We start from the raw sequence: 21,644 nt of genomic DNA, 5'->3' as shown, positions 1-21,644 counted from the left end.
GTGACCCCAGAGTGTTAAGAGCTGTGAGTGGTAGATGCATAGAGAGCAGGGAGATGGTGCAATTGGCAAACTATGAGAGCTGAGGATGTCTTATTTTCTTTCTCTACTTTTAACAAACATCGAAGACATTCTTTCACACCTAACCAAAGGGTGATTCCCACCAGCTAATCACCGTGACAGCTTTTTTAAACTTGCAGCCATCAACAGTAAATAACAAGTTTTTCCAATTGCTCAAGCTACGTGCAGAGCTCCCTAAGAGCACTGCATTTTTACTTAAGGTGAGGCAGAGTTAGAAAGAGAGGGAGAGTTCCAAATCAAAATGGACTTGCAAGGGGAGATGAAGCACTCCACCCCTTGTGGAACCCACATTTCTGTAAAAGCACGAAGAGTAGACACCGCATGCTACATGTTTAAAGATACCTAGGCAGGAATGCCCCTCTTCCGCATCTACGCTGGCCCCAAACCCCACCTCTTCCTCCGTCACATTGATGATTACATCGGCGCCACCTCTTGCTGCCAAGAGGAGCTCGAACAGTTCATCCACTTCACCAACACCTTCCATACCAACCTCAAGTTCATCTGGGCCATCTCTAACACATCCCTCACCTTCCTGGACCTCTCAGTCTCCATCTCAGGCAACCAGCTAGAAACTGATGTCCATTTCAAGCCCACCGACTCCCACAGCTACCTGGAATACATCTCCTCCCACCCACCCCCCTGCAAAAATTCCATCCCCATTCCTAATTCCTTCGCCTCCGCCGCATCTGCTCCCAGGATGAGGCATTCCACTCCCGCGCATTCCAGATGGCCACGTTCATCAAGGACCGCAACATCCCCCCTGCAGTCATCGAGAACGTGCTTGATCGTGTCTCCCACATTTCCCGCAACACATCCCTCACACCCCGCCCCCGCAATAACCGCCCTAAGAGAATCCCCCTCGTCCTCACATACCACCCCACCAACCTCCGGATACAACACATCATCCTCCAACACTTCCGCCATCTGCAATCTGACCCCACCACCCAAGACATTTTTCCATCCCCACCCTTGTCTGCCTTCCGCAGAGAGCACTCTCTCCATGACTCCCTAAGTCCGCTTCACGCTCCCCTCCAGCCCCACCACACCCGGCACCTTCCCGTGCAACTGCAGGAAATGCTACACTTGCCCCCACACCTCCTCCCTCAGCCCCATCCCAGGCCCTAAGATGACTTTCCATATTAAGCAGATGTTTACCTGCACATCTGCCAATGTAGTATACTGTATCCCCTGTACCCAGTGTGGCTTCCTCTACAGTGGGGAAACCAAACAGAGGCTTGGGGATCGCTTTGCAGAACACCTCCCCTCGGTTCGCAATAAACAACTGCACCTCTCAGTCGCGAACCATTTTAACTCCCCCTCCCATTCCTCAGACGACATGTCCATCATGGGCCTCCTGCAGTGCCACAATGGTGCCACCCAAAGGTTGCAGGAACAGCAATTCACATTCTGCTTGGGAACCCTGCAGCCCAATGGTATCAATGTGGACTTCACAAGCTTCAAAATCTCCCCCTCCCCCATGGCATCCCAAAACCAGCCCAGCTCGTCTCCTCGCCCCACTGCATCCCAAAACCAGCCCAGCCTGTCTCCGCTTCCCTAACCTGTTCTTCCTCTCACCTGTCCCCTCCTCCCACCTCAACCTGCACCTCCATTCCTACCTACTAACCTCATCCCGCCTCCTTGACCTGTCCATCCTCCCTGGACTGACCTATCCCCTCCCCACCTATACTCTCCTGTCCACCTATCTCCTCCTCTCTCCATCTTCGGTCTGCCTCCCCTTCTCTCCCTATTTATTTCACAACCCTCTCCCCACACCCCTCTCTGATGAAGGGTCTAGGCCCGAAACGTCAGCTTTTGTGCTCCTGACATGCTGCTTGGCCTGCTGTGTTCATCCAGCTCCACACTTTGTTATCTAGGCAGGAATGTAGTTGTGAAAGAGGGGCAGGCAGCCAACAACCTGATGCTCTTTCAAGATACTATCTGTCAGCCTGTTCAGAGACAATATTAAATAGCTCTGGAGTGGCTGGCACTTGAAGCTGGCCTCCTGGTCCAGGGGTAGGGACATTAGAATAGAAAAGAACAGAATATCATTTATCGTCACGTATACTTAAGCGCAGGAGTACAGTGAAAAGTTTACAATGCCACCTCTTATGGCACCACCTTAGGTACAAGGTACCTAGGTACAAATCTTAGATACAGAAAGAGGAATAGAAAAAAAATAAGTTGCATTACCTTATAGTGATTCATTGAACAAACCAGAAATAAGACATAGTTAAAAAGGATAGATATTACAGATAACTAAATGACAGATAACATTACATTGCAGTAGCTCAATGCAGGGGCTTCCACAAGTGTTCTGATTAGCCTCATAAGCTGTTGACTGCTTGCATCAGACCCCAGTACAACAACTATCACCGCTCCACTGCAGGCCTCCAGCCTGCTTCGCTCCGGCTCTCAGCCGCTCTGCACTGCTCCAGGCCTCCAGCCTTCTTCACTTTACAAGTGTTTTGTAGTTTGTTTTCTTTTCAGGTTGCTAATCAACCTGTTCAGAGATGTTATTAAATACCTCTGGGACTTGAACCTGGGCTTCCTGGTCCAGGGATAGGGATATTATATAACTATTACTTTATGAATAGTTTTCTCTTTGTAAGTTTTAATTTCTAATCAACTTGTTCAGAGATGTTATTATACTCCTTTGGAGCAGGTGCGATTACCCCAGGTGCCTCAGTTCAGGGCTGGGGCCACTGCAACTACCACAAGAGGGTGTCCATGTGGCTGTTTCAATTTTTTTTAAATTTAACTTGTTTTTCTAATCAACCTGTTCAGAGATGTTATTATGCACCTGTTAGATTGACCAGTTAAGGCAGACACAGTACTGTTTCTGTCAACAGGATTTAAAGGGGCTTGTTAGCTGTTAACTTTCTGTATCTTAGATACAGAAAGAGGAATAGAAAAAAAATAAGTTGCATTACCTTACAGTGATTCATTGAACAAACCAGAAATAAGATATAGTTAAAAAGGATAGATATTACAGATAACTAAATGACAGATAAACATTACATTGCAGTAGCTCAATGCAGGGGCTTCACAGCAACTATCTCTGCCCTACATCATCCACGCTGAGAATTGTGACCCACGGTTTGGGAAGTCCCACTTTGCATTTGAAATGGTTGAGCTTCATTCAGTGAGTATCTTCCACCAATCTATGTAGCTAGCAGACTGATAAATTCATATGTTGTTACTTGGCACATGACTGCATTTGCAACAGTGAACGTGGTACTTTGGCATACATATTTGCATTACAATTTTTTCCCAGCTCTATAAATAATGTAACAATGGAACAGGAAGGAATGAGTGGGCTGAAGATTTCATAGTGAAACATGAGTTTGGTAAAAGGAGTCAGCCTCCAGCACAACTTGGCAGGTCAGCACCCACTGCCTGAGATTTGCTGGTAAGATTTCTACAGCTTGGGCCTCCTCCTCACATATTGTTGACTTCACTTTGCAGTGCTGATGATGCCAATGGGACACAATGTTTCATGTTAATCAGCCTCTCCCGCTATTTGATGACTTGATCTATGTTTGTTAAAGTTTAAGTGGGTGGAAAGTGTTGAGTTGCATTTGCTCAATATTGATATTTTAATCCCAAACATCTGCCATTTATCTGTGTGGGGACTGAGGGCAGTTTAAACTAAAGGCCAAAGAGTTTGGTTTATTTTGATAAATACAAGCTTTATGGGAATATTACTGAGCATTTTGAAATGGAATATTGGATAGATTATGAGAGATAAGGGATGATGCACGTAGATAGGATTTTGGGTAAATGTTTAGGTTTATTGTAGACAATTACTGTTCTTTGAAGAGACTATTTAAGCATGCAGACACTATGGATTTCCTACAATCTTCTAAAAAAGGATCATGAAAATTTTCAGAGGGAAAGGTATTTCTAACTTTGGAGGATAAATTTTAACTTTGCTAGTATTATTAGGATTTATAGACTAGTATGGTCTCCTGAATCCTTATTTTAGTGAATCAGAAAGCCTTGTTGTTTTCTTAGTTCATTTTTCTCTCACCTAGGTATTGAGAGCCTCAAAGTGACCCAGTTTTTTTTATAAAGTACATTAGTTGGATAGACTCCGATCTGATCTCTTTTCACATATTTATATATTTATGAACTGGTTGGAGAGATGCTTTTGCAAATTGAACACGTTGTAGTTGGCCATGTGACATCTGTAAGTTGCTTTCAATTTATTGAGTAGCTGTTTCATTCTATTCAGTTTTTTTTGTGGGCTATGCCAACATGCTGTCACTGGCTGACCAACATTTCTTGCCCATCCCTAGTTGCCTTTGAGAAGGTGGTGGTGAGCTGCCTTCTTGAACTGCTGTATTCCACCTGCTGTGGGTTGACCCACAATGCCATTAGGAATGGAATTCCAGAATTTTGACCCAGCAGCAGTGATATATTTCCAAGTCAGGATGTTAAGTGGTTTGGAGGGGGACTTGAAGATGGTTGTGTTCCCATCTGTCTGCTGCCCTTATCCTTATAGATGGAAGTGGTTGTGGATTTAGAGTGCTGTCTAAGGATCATTGGTGAATTTCTGCAGCGCATCTTGTAGATGCTGCTGCTACTCAGCGTCGGTGGTGGAGGGAGTGAATGTTTGTGGATGTAGTGCCAATTAAGCAGGTTGCTTTGTCCTGGAAGGTGCCAGGCTTCTTGAGTGTTGGGGCTGCACTCATCGAAGCAAGTGGGGAGTATTCGATCACACTCCTGACTTGTGCCTTTAAGGTGGTGGACAGGTTTTAGGGAGTCAGGACGTGAGTTACCCGCTGCAGTATTCCTACCTCTGACCTGCACTTGTCACTACGGCATTTAAGGAGTGAGTCCAGTTGAGCCTCTGGTCAATAATAACCCCCAGGATGTTGATAGTAGGGGATTCAGTGATAGTAACACCATCAAGAATGGTGGCTAGATTGTCTCTTATTGGTGTTGGCCATAGCCTGGCGTTTGTGTGGCACGAATGTCATTTGCCACTTGACAGCCCAAGCCTGGATATTTTCCAGATCCAGTTGCATTCGAACACAGATTGCTGTAGTATTGGAGGATGTGAATGGTGCTGAACATTGTGCAATCATTGGTGAACGTTCCTACTTCTCATCTTATGATGGAGGGAAGATCATTGAAGCAGCTGAAGATAGTTGGTTCATTGGATACTACCCTGAGGAGCTCCTGCAGAGATGCCCTGGAGCTGCGATGATCGACCTCCAGCAACCAGCATCATCTTTCTACGTGCCAGGTATGACTCCACCCACCGTGAGTTTGCCCCCGATACCCATTGATTCCAGTTTTGCTAGGGCTCGTTAATGCCAGTTTTTGTCGAATTCGGCCTTGATTTCAAAGTCTGTTATTCTCACCTCACATCTGGGATTAAGCTCTTCCGTCTATGCTTGAACCAAGGCTGTAATGAGATCAGCAGCTGAGTAGCTCCGGCAGAACCCAAACTGGGCATCACTGAGCAGGTGCTGCCTGGTGATATCTTCCATCACCCTACTGATGGTCGAGAGTAGACTGATGGGGGGGGTTAATTGGCCGGCTTGGATTTGTCCTGCTTTTCGTGTTCAAAACATACTTGGGCAATTTCCCACATTGTCAGGTAGATACTAGTGTTGTAACTGTATGAGAACAGCTCTGCTAGAGATGCAGCATATTCTGGAACATTAGTCTTCAGTACTATTGCCAGAATCTTGAGGGCCCATTGCCTTTGCAGAATCCAATGTCTCCAACTTTTTTCTTGCTATCACATAGAGTGAATTGAATTAGCTGACAACTGGTATCTGTAATCCTGAGGACCACTGGAGGGAAGCCAAGAGGTCATCCACTTGGCATTTCTGGCTGAAGATTGCTGCAAATGCTTCAACCTTATCTTTTGCATCGATGTGCTGGGCTCTTCCATAACTGAGGTTGGGTATCATTGTGGAGCTTCCTCCTCTAGTGAGTTGTTTAGTTGTCCACCACCATTCACGACTGGACGTGGCAGGACCACAGAGCTTAGATCTGATCTGTTGGTTGTGGGATCAATTAGCTCTATCTATCACTTGCTGCTTTTGCTGTTTGGTATGCAAGTAGCCCTGTTTAGTGGCTTACCAGCTTGACACCTCATTTTCAAGTATGCCCGGTGCTGCTCCTGACATGCCCTCCTGCGTTCTCTGTTGAACCAGTGTTGATCCCCTGTCTTGATGGTAATGGTTCAGTGGGTGATATGCTAGGCCATGAAGTTGCAGGTTGTGCTGGAGTACAATTCTGCTGCTGTTGATGGCCCACAGTGCCTCACGGATGCCGAGTCTTGAGTTGCTAGATCTGTGCGAAGTCTGTCCCATTTATCATGGTGATAGTGCCACACAACACAACAAAAATTATTCTCAATGTAAAGGCAGAACTTTGCCTCCATAAGGATTGTGTGATGGTCAATTTTACTAATACTGTCTTTCACATATGCAACTGCAGCTGGCAAATTGGTTAGGATGAGGTCAAGCATGCTATTCCCTGTTGTTGGTTCCCTCACCAGCAATTAAAACATCTCGTATAGGTTGAGGTGTCAGAAGTGTCCAGCTGAAAAGTAAGGAAGAAATATTTGAGGAAGAGCCAGTAGACTGCCTGTAAAGCACATGGTATAAATATTGCAGAGGGTATCACACAGAAAAACAGGATGATGCCAAGCACGAGGAAAGCAGTGTTCCATCTATGAGAAGCTGAATACCTTTGTTAACTTATGCACTAAGAAGCAAAGCAAACCTATGAAGCTGGATGTTAGAGAGATGTTAGATGATGATTCTGATGAATCACTTCACAACATTTGCAAGTTGATACAATCAAGTATAAATGTGGTAAATAGTTTATGATTGTTAAAATAATGGCTGTGGAAGGGCAGCATCAAATGAATGTCAAGTTTCAGATAAGCACTGGCTCTTCATGCAATATTGTGAGGTTCATAGACCTGTGTGAACTAAGTAAAAATGGTGATCCAAAAATCAATACTATGAAGGTGAGGCAAATAATAGCTATATAACATGGAAACAGGCCCTTCAGCCCAACTCATGCATGCTGACCAGGTTTCCCAAACTGAACTAGCCCTGTTTGCCTGTGATTAGCCCATATCCCTCTAAAGCTTTCCTATCCATGTTCCTGTCCAAGTATCTATTAAATGTTGTAATTGTATTCACTTCTACCACTTCCTCTGTCAGCTTATTCCATATATACACCATGCTTGATGTGGAAGAAGCTGCCCCTCCAGTCCCTTTGAAATCTTACCCCTCTCACTGTAAACTACTGTCCTTAATTTTTTTTTCTACCCTACTTTGGAGAAAAGGCCTTGGCTAGTCATCTTATGTCTACCTGTCATGATTTTATAAACCTGTATTAGGTCTTCCCTCAGCCTCCAGTGCTCCAAGGGAAAGAATTCCCAGCCTATCCAACCTCTCTTGAAAACCCAAACCTTGCAGTCTCAGTAACATCCTTGTAAATCTGTTTTGTACCCTTTGCAGTTTAGTAATATTCTTCTTTTGCAGGGCAAGTATATGATGCAGTAATTCTCATCCCAAATGGATAAACAAAGCCAGGAGTCCAGGGCAACAGGAAGAACAAAGATCAATGATTCCAGATCATACAGGTTAAACATAATCCATCTCAGTTGAAACAAGCTTAAATATTATTCCAGTAACCCTCTACATATGCCAAAAGAAATTTGCAGCATTTCGCAGGCCACAAAGCTACAGATTGCTGAACACATTCTAAAAGATTACACAGATGCTCTTACAGGTTTTCTGCTGGATATCATTTCAAACTTCATGTAAGTGTGAAATCGATTCAGTATTTGTAGAAGTATTCCAAATGGCCTCAATTCTAGCTTGAAAGACAAAGTAGAGGCGCTGAACAGGCAGGGAGTAATATGGAAAGTGACCACTCTTACTGATTAGATTAGCAGCAGAATAGATGTGGAAAGAAAAGAACAGAAAACTGTAAGTATGCATAGATCCAAAGGATCTAAATAACATTCAAAAGAGATCTCACTACCCCGAGCCAACCATTGAAGGAATGTTGCCACAATTGCCAAAGCAAGGGTCTTTACTACTGTGGATGCAAAGGATGGATACTAGGTAGTGTAGCTGAATGAAAGCAGCAGTTCTCTGACTACCTCTGGACACAATTTGGGGGATTTGGACGATCGTGCATGCCATTTGGTATTTCCACTGCTCCAGAAAAGTATTGTGATCTTCACTAAATATAGGCTATCATGAATGATCTGCTAGTCCATGGATCTGAAAATATAATGGAAGAAGCAATCGCAAAGCAAAGTCAGAATCTAGTGCACTGCTGAAGAGAGTTTACCAAATGAGCTTGAAGTGGAACAAGAAAAGGATCAATTGTGGATGACAGAAGTCAAATATGTGGATTCTGTACTGCAAGCAAAAGAACTTTGCCCAAATCCTGACAAGCTGAGAGCTGCATTTGTGTGATCAACAATTTCTTGAATTCACGAACTACCTTTCTTTGTTGCATTCATGAGATGTAGGCATCATTGGCTGGTGAGCATTTTATTGCCCACCCCTTATCCTGGATATTATCAATTTTTTGTTGTTGAATCAGCATTAATCCAGGCAAAAGGGTATTCCTTCACACACCTGATTTGTGCCTTCTAGATGATGTATAGGCTTTGGAAGTCAGGAGTCGAGTTACTCGCTGCAAAGTGTTTAGGCACTGAAGTACTTTTGTAGTCACAATTTTCATGTGAATAGTTCTTGAGTTTCTGGCTAATAGTAATCTCAGGACATTGATAGTGGGAAATTGCTAATTGTATTCACATTGAAGGCCAAGGGGTGATGACTAGAATATCTTTTGTTGCAGATAGTTATAGCCTGGCACGTGTATGTCATGAGTGTTACTTGCCATTTGTTAGCCCAAATCTGGAAATGTTCCATGTCTTACTGCATTTGGACAAAGACTACTTCGGTGTTGTGCAATCATGAACAATCATTCCCACTTCTGACCTTGTGATGTAGTGGATGTCGTTGTTGAAGAGTTGAAGATGGTTGGGGCGAGGATACTATCCTGCAGAGATGTTCTACCAGCTGAGCTGACTGACCTTCAACAACCATAACCATCATTTTTTGTACTGGTTTTCTAGTTTCAATGAGTGAAACCTCATTTTTGTATAACCAGGTGTAGAGCTGGATGAACACAGCAGGCCAAGCAGCATCATAGGAGCGGGAAAGCTGACATTTCGGGACTAGACACTTCTCCTCTATCCCTATTTATTTCAGAACCCCCTTCCCCTCCCCCATTTCTGAAGAAGATAGGTGGAGAGGAGATAAACCGGTCAAAGAGGCAGGAATGGAGCCAATGAAGGTGAGTGTAGGTGGGGAGGTAGGGAGAAGATAGGTCAGCCCAGGGAGGACAGACTGGTCAAGGGGTCAGGATGAGGTTAGTAAGTAGGAGATGGGGGTGGGGCTTGAGGTGGGAGGAAGGACAGGTTACAGAGGTGGGTATGAGCTGGGCTGGCTTTGGGATGCTGTAGGGGGAGGGGAGAATTTGAAGTTTGTGAAGTTGAGGTGGGAGGAGGGGATCGGTGGGAAGAAGGACTGGTTAGGGAGGTGGGGATGAGCTGGGCTGGTTTTGGGATGCGGTCTGGGGAGGGGAGATTTTGAAGCTTGTGAAGTCCACATTGATACCATTGGGCTGCAGTGTTAACAAAATTATGGAAATTTGGGTTCAGAATATGATATTGTGACCATACTACCATGAATTGGAAAATTTGTGTTTGTGTGCATTTTACTTACGATTTTACCGTAGTGGTGGCACGGTGGCTCAGTGATTAGCACTGCTGCCTCACTGCCAAGGACCCAGGTTCATTTGCTGTCCTTGGGTGACTGTTTATGGGGAGTTTGCAAGCCCTTCCCATGTCTATCTGGATTGTTATTTCTCCAATTGTATTGCTTTCCTCCCACAGTCCAAAGATGTGTAGGTTAGGTGAATTGGCCATGTTAAATTGCCCATGATGTCTAGGAATGTACAGGTTGAGTGAATTAGCCATGAGAAATGCAGGGTTAGAGGGGCATGATAGGGGTGTGGGTCCAGGTGGAATGCTTTTCAGAGGGTCCATGCAGACATGATTGGCCTACTTCCGCACTGCCAGAATTCTATGATAGACACCGATCTTTTTTTTAAAACAATGTATTTTCTAGTGACAGGTGGAAAGAATTGCATGGCAAAATTTCAAATTTTAAGACATTTACGATAAGGAAATGTACTAAAACTAATATAAATTAGAAAATTACTTCACTATTAACAAAACTATTTTAAAAATGCACAGCATCATCCCAGCAGATGTATTGCAATGAAAGGTCAGTTCAAAACTTCTGACAGCTTGACAACAGGCTTCCGTTTCCCTGCCATGCAAGGATAAATCTTCCAGTGTTGTTTCAAAGTACCACCCCGCCTCCTGTGTACCTCCAACTGACATCTAGCAGCAAAGTCCTCATCAGTGACTCCTCAGAAAATCTTGAATCTCCACAATTCTCATATCTTAAATAGAAAATCAGTTCTACCAGTATCGTACTTGGTAGCTAACGCAGAAACAATCTTGGCCCGAAGCATCAGCCGTCCTACTCCTCTGATGCTGCTTGGCCTGCTATGTTCATCCGGCTCTACACCTTGTTATCTTTGGTTTATTGTGATACCGAATTACAGTAAAAAGTGTTGTTTTGCATGCTGTCTAGGCAGATCATACCATACAAGTGCGTCAGGTAGCAGAATACAGTATTACAGCTGTAGAGACGGTGCAAAGAGGGAGATCAAAAATAGCATTTGAGAGGTCTGTTTATAAAAAAATATGATAACAGCAGGGAAGAAGCTGTGCTTGAATCTTATCCTTTGCTTTTTATGACAACCACTGTTTAAGTCTCTTTCTCTCTCTTTCTGGGTCAGTAGTCTGTGTCTTTGTTCAGAGGTTAAAATAAACGGCTTGTATCCTTTTGTGTTGAAGTGTAAAAACTTATCACTCAATTTTCTAGCAATTCTAGTTATAGTTAATATGGGTTTGTCTTTCAGCAGAGTTCAGGATGATCACTCAGAATGCAAGAATGTCTAAAACAGCATTTCTACTACTTGACCAGGGCTCACTTAGGCGGCATAAGTTCCAATAAATAATTAGGTCATGTCTTTGAGTAGCAGATTGAATCAATTCTAGAATTTTACATAATTTACAGAAGTAGTTGGGGAAACAATAAACCTTTTGTATATTTTGTAATTCAATGCCTCGCTTTATATCGAACATCTTTATTGCTTCAGTAAATCAGAGGAGAAATGACATAAACCAGATGAATACATGGCTGCAAAGATGGTTTTTGGTGGGGGGGGGAGCGGTTTCAGGTTCAGGTTCCGGGGGCATTGGGACTGCTTTTAGGGGAAGTAGGACCTGTAAAAATTAGATGGGTTACACCTGGGAAAGACTGAGAATTATGTTCTGGGGGAGTGTTCACTAGAATGGTTGGGGAGGGTTTAAACTAATATGCCGGGGGATGGGAACAATGTAAGGAGTTGAAGAAGAAGGCAGCAAGGACAAGAACGAAAGCTAGAAAAAAGAATAAGAACAGTTATAGACTGAGAAACCAAGGACAAGATTCAAACGTGGCTGTTGAGAAAAATGAGAAGACAAACACTGTTGAAAGGACAAGCTTTGAAGGCTTTGTGCCTAATGTGCAGAGCATCTGTAATAAAGTTGATGAACTAATCGCGTGGATAGATGTGTATAAGGGTGCAATATAATTGACATGACAGAGATATGGCTGCAGGGTGATCATGGATGAGAACTGAATGTCCTAGGGTGTTCAGTATTTAGGAAGGACAGGCAAAAAGCAAAAAGGTGGTGGAGTGGCATTGCTGGTTAAGGGGTAATTAACACAATTGTGAGGAAAGATATTAGCTCTGCCAAAAAGGAGTCTGTCTGAGTAGAGATGAGAAGTAACAAGGGGCAAAAGACATTAGTAGGTGTCATATGTATACCCCAAACTGCAGTGGTGATGCCGAGAATTAGATTAAGCACAAAATTAGAGATGCATGTGGGCAAGGGAATATTGGTGATTGTGGGTGACTTTAATCTGCAAGTCAAATTAGCCACAATGCTGTAGAGGAGGAATTCCTGGAGCGTATACAGGATGGTTTCCTTGACCAACTAGAGAGCAGACCATCTCAGACTGGGTGCAGTGTAATGAGAAGGGAATGGGTGCCAATCTAGCTATGCAAGATCCCTTGGGGTAGAGCGACTGTAATATGATAGAGCTGGAAGAGTGAGGTTATTGATTCGGAGACTAGAGTGCTAAACCTTAATAAAGGAAACTGAGGCATGAGTTGGCCTTGACAGATTGGGGAGCGTTACTTAAAGGGATGATTGTGGATAGGCACTGGCAAACGTTCAAGGAACGCACGAGGGAATCCATGGCTTATGAAGGAAATAAGAAAACGTATCTGACCCAAGGAAGAAGCATTCAGATTGGTCAAGAAAAATAATAAATCTGAGAATTAGGAGCAGTTTAGAATTCAGCAAAAAGGACCAAGGCATTGATTAAGAAGAGGAAAATAGAGTATAAAAGTAAATTTACAGGGATCATAAGGACTGACATGAAAAGTTTCTGGAGGCCTGTGAAGAGAAAGAGATTGGTAAAGCCAGACGTAGGTCCCCTACAGTTAGAACGAGGGGGATGTATAATAGGGAACAAGGAAATGGTTGAGGAACTGAATACATGCTTTGGTTCAGTCTTCAGAAAAGAGAACACAAACCAGATTCCAAAATTGTTGGAGGATGCAAGATTAAGTGAAAGGGAAGAACTGAGGGAGATCAATAGTAGTAGAGAAATGGTGCTGGGAAAATTGTTGGAATTGAAGGCCGATAAATCCCCAGGACCTGATAATCTACATTCCAGAGTACTTAAGGAAGTGGCTCTAGAAATAGTGGATGCATTGGTGGTTATTTTCCAAGATTCTATAGCCTCTGGAACAGTCCCTGCAGATTGGAGGGTGGCTAATGTCACCCCAATATTCAAGAATGGAGGTAGAAAGAAAACAGGGAATTATACACTGGTGAGCCTAACATCAGTGAGAAAAATTCCCGAATCCATTGTCAAAAATTTTACAGGAGAGCATTGGAAAGCAGTGGTAGGATCAGACAGAGTCAACATGGATTTATGAAGGGGAAATCATGCTTGACAAATCTGTTGCAATTTGATGAAGATGTACCTGAAGTCATATGTTTATACTTTCAGAAAACATTTGACAAAGTCCCACATAATAGATTAATGTCCAAAATAAAGCATATGGGATTGGTGGAAGTGTATTGAGATGGATAGAAAACTGGATGGTGGAGAGGAATTAAAGAGTAGGAATTAATGGGTCCTCTTTAAATTGGCAGACAGTAACTAGTGGTGTGTCACAGGGATTGGTTCTAGGACCCCAACTATTCACAATTGAGATTAATGATTTGGATTAGGGAACAAAATGTAACATCTCCAAGTTTGCAGATGATATCAGTTTGTGTGGGAAGGTGAACTGTGATAAGGATGCAGAGATTCTTCAGCATAATCTCGACTGGGTGATTGGGCAAATCAATGGCAGATGCAGTATAATTTGGATAAATGTGAGGTTACTCAGTTTAGAATCGAAAACAAGAAGCCAGATTACAACCTGAATGGCTGAAAATTGTGAGAAGGGAGTGTGCAGCTGGACCTGGGTGTCCTTGTGCACCAAATTCTGAACGTAAGCATGCAGGTTCAGCAAGCAGCAAAGAGACAAATGGTATGTTGGCCTTCATTGCGAGAGGTTTCAAGTACAGGCACATTGATGTGTTGTTACAGTTGTACAGGGCCTAGTGAGACCACACTCTAATATTGTGTGCAATTCCGGTGTCCTTTTTCTGAGAAAGGATGCTCTTGCTCTCAAGAGAGTGCAGTGAAGGTTTACCAGGGTGATTCCGGGGATGGTGGGTCTGATGTATAAGGAGAGTTTGACGAGGTTGGGATTGTTTTCACTCGAGTTCAAATGAATGAGGGAGGATCTCATAGACACTTAGAAAATTCTAACAGGACTGGACAGTGTAGATGCAATGAGGATGTTCCCGATGGTGGGTGTGTCTAGAATCGGAGGTCACAATATTGGGATTCATGGTAGACAATTTAGGACGGAGATGAGACATTTCTTCACCTAAAAAATAATGAGCCTGTGGAATTCATCACTACAGGAGGTAGTTAATACCAAAACATTGAATGTATTCAAGAGGCAACTAGATATAGCACTTGGAACGAGTGGGAGAAAGCAGGATTAGGCTATTGAGTTGGATGATCAACCATGATTGTGAAGAATGACCAGACTGAATGGCCTTCTCCTGCTCAAATCTTCTATATTTTGAGTTAGATTAGATTAGATGCCCTACAGTATGGAAACAGGCCCTTTAGCCCAACAAGTCTGATGTTTCTATGTTAACTTGAAATAAGTCTCAACAATAATGATACTTTTCCTTTCCCAAGCTAAAATAAGATTTTGTGAACATTGTTAATGAAAGCAAGTAGATTTGTCACCAGAAGTTCAAATAGTTTCCAGTCAGCTCTAGGTAATTTTGCAAATGATTATCTTAATGAGCGGGGCTCCAAGTATATACAAAAGTGTAAAGATTGACAATTCTATGCACTTATAGACTGCATACTTTTCAATTGGTGATCTCCAGAAATATCATGTATGTATTTGGATTGGGGTTATGGGGGTTGAGGAGAGATGGTGGTTCGTAATCCTTATTCTGAAGTAATCTGTGGCAGAATTCGATCACATTAGTTAAATGGAGCTTTTGATGTGGGGAGGAAATGTGCACAGGGAAAATCAACATTAGATGATCTTTGAGTACCAGAGCTTCATTTGGAGATTTTCAAGCTGTTGAAAAGGGTATAAACAAAAGCAATATATGTATGGAACCATACATATATTTCATAAAGGATTGCATTTTAGTGACCTCTACTATTAAGTTTTGAGCAAAGGTCACTGAACCTGAAATGTTAACTCTGCTTTCTCTCCATGGATGCTTTGCAGCAATTTTTGATTTTGTTTCTGATTTCCAGCAGCTGCAGTTCTTTGGTTTCTTGTCTACTATTTGGTGAAATGTCTATGTCAAAGCAATAGATTTGTTACATTCCTGCATGACAGGATAAAAATTACTCATAATTAAAACTGTTCATTTCACAATCTCAAAAAAACTGACCAACTCCAGAGATAGATACAAGATGGTAAAACATTTTGGGTTTTTTTAATTGCGGCAGAAATCAGTACTAGATTTAAAATGAGAATGCGTGTCACAACTGCCCTTTCAAAACAATTAGATGAGCTATTAATGCAGTGTCACCAGCATTCCAGTTTTTTTTTAAAAGAGAAATGTTATGCTTTTTCAACATATTGGGTTACCCAAATGTATGTTTATGTGCACTGTCACCCTGACAATTGCATTTCTGCTATTCCACTACTGTATTGTTATCTATTATATATTCCACCAAAAGCTCTACTGCCCAATGTACCATTGACCACAATGTTGCCAAGTTGATCTGTTAAATGCTGCACAATAATGTCGTCCAGAACTAACATGTACAAATGATGAATTATTCACATTAGGTAATAATGAACAGATACAGTTAATTCAAAACTATATTTTATAGCAACAAAATGTTAATGTTGGATGCTTTCGAACAATAGGTTAATGCAATTTTGTTATTTTCACTTTTTTAAATTTCATTTTTAGACCTGCATACAATCAATCATGAGACTCAGAAGGAAACCAAGCCTTTTAACATACTACACATTAGTGTCTTTATTTCTTTTGACACTTGAGCTTCTCAGTGGAACACCAAGTGAAGAAGAGTTGGTGGTCACAACTACTCGAGGAAAAGTGAAAGGAATTCCAATAAATGTACTTTCGGGTACAGTCACTGCTTTTCTGGGCATACCATATGCAGAACCACCTATTGCTGAACTTCGATTTAAGAAACCGGAACCTCGACGTCCCTGGTCTGGGTTGTGGATTGCAAACAAATATCCAAACACATGTTACCAGTATATAAACATCTCTTCCTCTGGTTACTCTTGGGAGGAAATGTGGAATCCTAACACAAAACTTAGTGAGGATTGTCTGTATGTTAATGTGTGGGTTCCATCACCAAGACCAAACAATGTCGCTGTTATGGTATGGATTTTTGGTGGAGGCTTTGCTTCAGGCACCTCTTCCCTGGCAGTTTATGATGGGAGATATCTATCTTACGTTGAAAATGTAATTGTAGTCTCTATGAACTATAGGTTAGGTGCTTTAGGTTTCTTAGCTTTACCTCGTAGCCACAATGTTCCTGGGAATATGGGATTATTTGACCAACGTTTAGCACTTGAGTGGGTTCAAGAAAATATAGTTGCATTTGGAGGAAATCCCAAAAGTGTGACGTTGTTTGGAGAGAGCGCTGGAGCCGCTTCAGTTCATCTGCATATCCTTTCACCTAAAAGCCATTCTCTGTTTACGAGAGCAATAATGCAAAGTGGTTCCTCGAATGCTCCTTGGGCTGTCTTAAGAGATGCTGAGGCAAAACGTAGGGCTACAGTTTTGGCCAGCCGCCTTGAATGTCCTTACAGTAATGAAACAGAGTTAGTGAGTTGTCTTCGTGGTAAACATCCCCAAGAGATAGTAGAGAAGAGTATCGCAATCTTAACAGATAACCTTCTGGCTGGATGTGTTTTTTTACCTGTAGTTGATGGTGATTTTCTCACTGGACTGCCAGAAGAATTAATTCAAATGGGAAACTTTAAACAAATCCAAATCTTAACAGGTGTGAACAAACATGAGGGGAGCTTCTTTTTGGTGTATGAGGTTCCTGGTTTTAAGAAAGATACAGAAAGTCTCATTACTCGTGAAGAATTCCTGCATGGTGCAAGGATGTCTTTTCCTGAAGCTGGTGATATTGGACTAGAGGCTGTTATTTTCCAATATACAGATTGGACAGATGAGAACAATGCAACAAAGAATCGTGATGCTTTAGTTGATCTGGCTGGAGACTACAATTTTGTATGCCCACTGATGGATTTTGCTAATAAGTTTACTGAATGTGGAAATACTGTCTACATTTATTTGTTTGACCATCATGCTTCAAATGCAGATTGGCCTGGGTGGATGGGAGTTATGCATGGCTACGAGATTGAATTTGTATTTGGAATTCCTCTTGCTGAAAGGCTCAATTACACTACAGCAGAGCAGACTCTCAGCAGAAAAATGATGCATTACTGGGCAAATTTTGCCAAAACTGGGTAAGTAATCAGCTTGCATTAGCTATGTATATATTGGTTGTGCATAAGTACAATGTTGCTTCATTTGTTGCATTTTCCCTCATAGCTCATGCATTGTCCTTTTGCTTTTGCAATTGTTTTAGTATTAGTTTGTAACAGAACCCAATTATAGAGCTACGTGAAATTACCTGGACTTTGTCCTATTCTTCGAATAACCAGAGAATGGCCCTCAAAGGTTTGTTTCTTATTTAAGTGCTGCCCCTTGTCGACAACATCAAAAAAGTTCCAGTTTCTGTATATGTGCTACCCTATCTCGCCACTGCTTTGCTAAACCCTTCTGATGTTTCCAAATTGTGAAACCATTTGTCCAGCTTGAGTTAATGGCTAGGCAGAAATCTCCAATTATTTATTTGGAACACTGAAGCAATTATCTTCAGTCCTTACGCAAACTCTCCTCTCTGACCATGAATTCTACCCCTTTTTCTGGCAACTGTCTGGGACCGTGACAGTGTGTTAATATCTTCAGTGTCATATTTGACATGGAGCTGAGATGTCGATGATATGTACATACACAGTAACCACCTGCACAACATCGTTTTTCTCGGCTCCTGCCTAATTTTTTGTGTCTAAAGCCCTTATCCACACCCTTTATCTGAAGATTGAATTATTAAGGTTAGTTGGCTTGCCGAGCTGGTTTGTTGTTCTGCAGATGTTTCGTTACCGTGCTTGGTAGCATCCTCAGTGCAGCCTATGATGAAGCGTCGGTGTGTTTTCCTGCCTGGCTTTTAAACTCTGGGGTCCGTTGCGATGGATTGCCTCACTTCCAGCTTTCCTCCCTAGTAGAATGTATATGGGGTCGAGTTCAATGTGTTCATTAATAGCATGCTTCATGGAGTGTATGTTCCAGGAATTCTTGTGTTTGTCTCTGCTCAGCCTGTCCCAGGATTTTGGTGTTGTCCCAGTCAAAGTCGTGGTTCTCCTTGTCCATGTGGATTGAAATGAGTGAGTATTGGTCGTATCTTTTTGTAGCCAGTTGGTGTTCATGTACTCTTGTTGTCAGTTTCCTTCCTGTTTGTCCGATGTAGTGCTTCTTGCTGTCCCTGCGGGGGATCTTGTAATTCAATCTAGATTACAATTTCAATCAATTACAAGATCCCCCACAGAGACTGCGAGAAGCACTACATCAGACAAACAGGAAGGAAACTGACAACATGAGTACATAAACACCAACTGGCTACAAAAAGACACAACCAATACTGACTCATCTCAATTCTCATGGGCAAGGAGAATCACGACTGGGACAACACCAAGACCCTGGGAGAGGCTGGGCAGAGACAAACACGAGCATTCCTGGAAGCATGACACTCCACGTAGCATGCTATTAATGAACACATTGAACTCAACCCCATATACATTCCACTACGGCGGAAACCCGGAAGTGAGGCAATCCATCGCCACGGACCCCAGAGTTTAAAAGCCAGGTGGGAAAACACACCGACACTTCATCATAGGCTGCACTGAGGATGTTACCAAGCACGGTAACGAAATGTCTGCGAACAACAAACCAGCATGGCGGGCCAACCAACCTTGACACCCACAACCGAGCTACAAATCTATTCCAGAATCTTAAAGATTTAATTATTCTGATGCACTCCTGACTGGCCTTCCACATTCCACCATCCATGACATTGAGGTCATTCAAAACCTTACTGTCACTATACTAACTTACATCAAATACTTTTAATCCATTACCCCATACTCACTGGCCTATACTGGCACGACATTAAATTATATATTGAATTTATAATTCCCATATTATGTTCAAATCGCTCCATCATGCCCTCCTCCAATCTCTGTAACCTCCTGCAACCTTCTGAGATATTGATATTTCTCTAATTCCAATATCTTGAACATCCCTGATTTTAGTTTGTGACTGTGCCTTCTACTGACTAAGCCCTAAATTCTGAAATCTCTACAACTCTCTGCTTTCCTTCACTGAGTTGCAGCTTACAACCTGTTTTTTTGATTAAGCTTTTGTTCATCTGTCCAAATACTTTCTTGTATATTGTGTGTTACATTTTGATGGATAATGCTTTGTGGAACATCTTGGATTGTTTATTACTTTAAACACACCAGGTACATACAAACTGTTGTCGTAACTAATTCATTGACAAACGTATTTGTATATTTAGGTTGAATAGTCATCTATACAAGGAAACAACAGGATAATGTTCTTTTAATAATTTGTGAAGGCCTGTGATGCCTCTCCTTCCCCCCATTAATGCTGTACTTAATACTTCATTGTGGCAATTTATGTTTCCTTAGCAACAGGAAGATGCTATTGCTGAAAATATTTGTAAAAGACTTCTACAAGCTAAAGTACTGCAGGTGCTGAGAATTTTAAACAAAAATAAAAATGCTGGCATAACTCAGCATATCTTGCGGCATCTGTGAAGAGAGAAGCAATTTGATGCAAAAAATATTTACGAATCTGCCTCCACAGAAAGACATCTGTGTTACCTGTCCCAACCTTTCTTTATTTTTCACCCTTTTTGCAGTCTAATGGTTTAGTGCCAAGGGATTTTGAAATTTTGTTTACTGAAGTTCAGCACTGACTTTCCATTCTGAAATAAGACTTCTTGTTTTGTGAATTAAGACTTCTTGTTTTGTGAAATAATTCAGCAGTCAAATGTTAGTTGGTACTGCTTTAAACAAGAACGTTGTGGTTACCTTAAACCTTTAGTATTGACTCTGTGATTAAGATATTGTACACAGGTTGTTGACACTTTCATTTGTGATCATTCATTATTGGATGTGTTGTTGCTCTTCACCTCAAATGGTTGGTACCTCGCTTACACTGGGTATCTAAATTTCAATATAAGAGTTCCTTTTACTTGTCGTGGCAGTGATTCTCAGTGCTATTCAACATGATCATCATAGTATTTCACTTCTTTTGCCCTTTATTTTCTCATGATCTTGCCATCTTAGCCAGCTGGTAATCCTTATCAAGGCATGTCTGTAAATTCAGTTTGGAGGGATAACATCTTAACTTGGGTTAATGTACGTGACTGTTAAGAGTACAAAATGTAAAGATTGTCATTATTGAATTATTCACATAGTCAGGTAAATCAGTTGCATGCACATGTGGATTGTATGCAGATGGGGTCTGCTTACAGATAAATTCACTAACAATCCTAGAAGGGTTAATGCACTTAATATTTCTGCTTTTTGAAAAATCAACAAACACAATTAATTGTTTTGCTCATGTTTTGGCAATTACTAGTTCCAGTTAGAGAATTGCTATAGTTCTGAAATAGATTCTTCCTACTGTTAAGCTAGTGCAATTCTTTGGAACAGAATTAAATATTAATATCTTCCATTTTTATTTCAAAGTAACCCAAATGAACTCAAAATGCAAGGAATGAAGTGGCCTGAATATACACAATTAGAACAGCAATACATAACTTTAAACACTGAAACACCAAGAATTTATATGAAACACCGTGCTCAGCAGTGTGCCTTTTGGAATCAATTTCTTCCTAAACTACTTCAAAGAACAGGTATGAATGATACACAATGAAACTCTTTTTTGTTATTCTTTCATAGGATGAGTTCAGCAACGAGATCAGTATTTGTTGCTTATCCTTAAGTTTTCTTGAGACCAACACTATCCATCCAGTGCAGGTACACTGTTGTGTTCCTATCAGCTCAGATCAATGGAACACCAATAAATTAAACAATAAAGTGGCAATAAATTTTAATTACATTGTTCAACCAATGTACGTGAAAAGATAGCAATTAAACATTTATAGGATTTTATATAAAATCTGAGAGACACATGCAGCAGAAATGAAACAAAACATTGAATATCATACCTGTTAAGATTAAACAGTTAATTCATAAGTATGTTGCATAAAATTGAACATATTTTCAAGAATTAAGGATTAATCGTGTCAAAAATTTACAAATCTACTTCAAGGTTATGAATGCATGCTAGCTAATTGGGAATTTCCTAAATTACTATTAATTAATTTTATTATTAATAATATACAGGGAAAACGTCACTTTTTCTATTCCAGTCATGAGTTTTGAAAGGAGCTGCTTCAACCTCTATTCAAGTCCTTGTATTCCTTTTGTTTTGTAACTGAGACCAACCCAGATGCCAATTTGGGAACCATTAATTCTCCTTGGTGTGATCACCACCTGTAGCATCAAGATTTAAAGGTTGTCAAAATATGGGCTTCAACTTGAAAGCAGGAATTCAA

At 41.5% G+C, this 21,644-nt stretch overlaps 1 protein-coding gene across 7 annotated transcripts in view; it reads left to right on the top strand.

The window, feature by feature from the left end:
• LOC125457497 (cholinesterase-like) overlaps positions 1–21,644 on the top strand; it is a 50,333-nt gene that overhangs the window by 8,043 nt on the left and 20,646 nt on the right. For 5 of the 7 annotated variants that reach the window (XM_059651068.1, XM_048541752.2, XM_059651070.1 and 2 more), the window contains 2 exons: positions 15,857–17,400; positions 20,773–20,939. In XM_059651068.1, coding sequence (XP_059507051.1) covers positions 15,875–17,400; positions 20,773–20,939 — 1,693 coding nt within the window. In that variant the 5' untranslated portion in view covers positions 15,857–15,874. The remainder of the gene's footprint in view (positions 1–15,856; positions 17,401–20,772; positions 20,940–21,644) is intronic. The other 2 variants (XR_009446656.1, XM_059651071.1) reach the window with 1 other exon arrangement.

This window comes from Stegostoma tigrinum, chromosome 14 (genome assembly GCF_030684315.1).
Source record: "Stegostoma tigrinum isolate sSteTig4 chromosome 14, sSteTig4.hap1, whole genome shotgun sequence".
Taxonomy (NCBI): Eukaryota; Metazoa; Chordata; class Chondrichthyes; order Orectolobiformes; family Stegostomatidae; genus Stegostoma; species Stegostoma tigrinum.
Note: the sequence above shows the minus strand (reverse complement) of the source record. Positions and strands in the feature narration are given on the sequence as shown.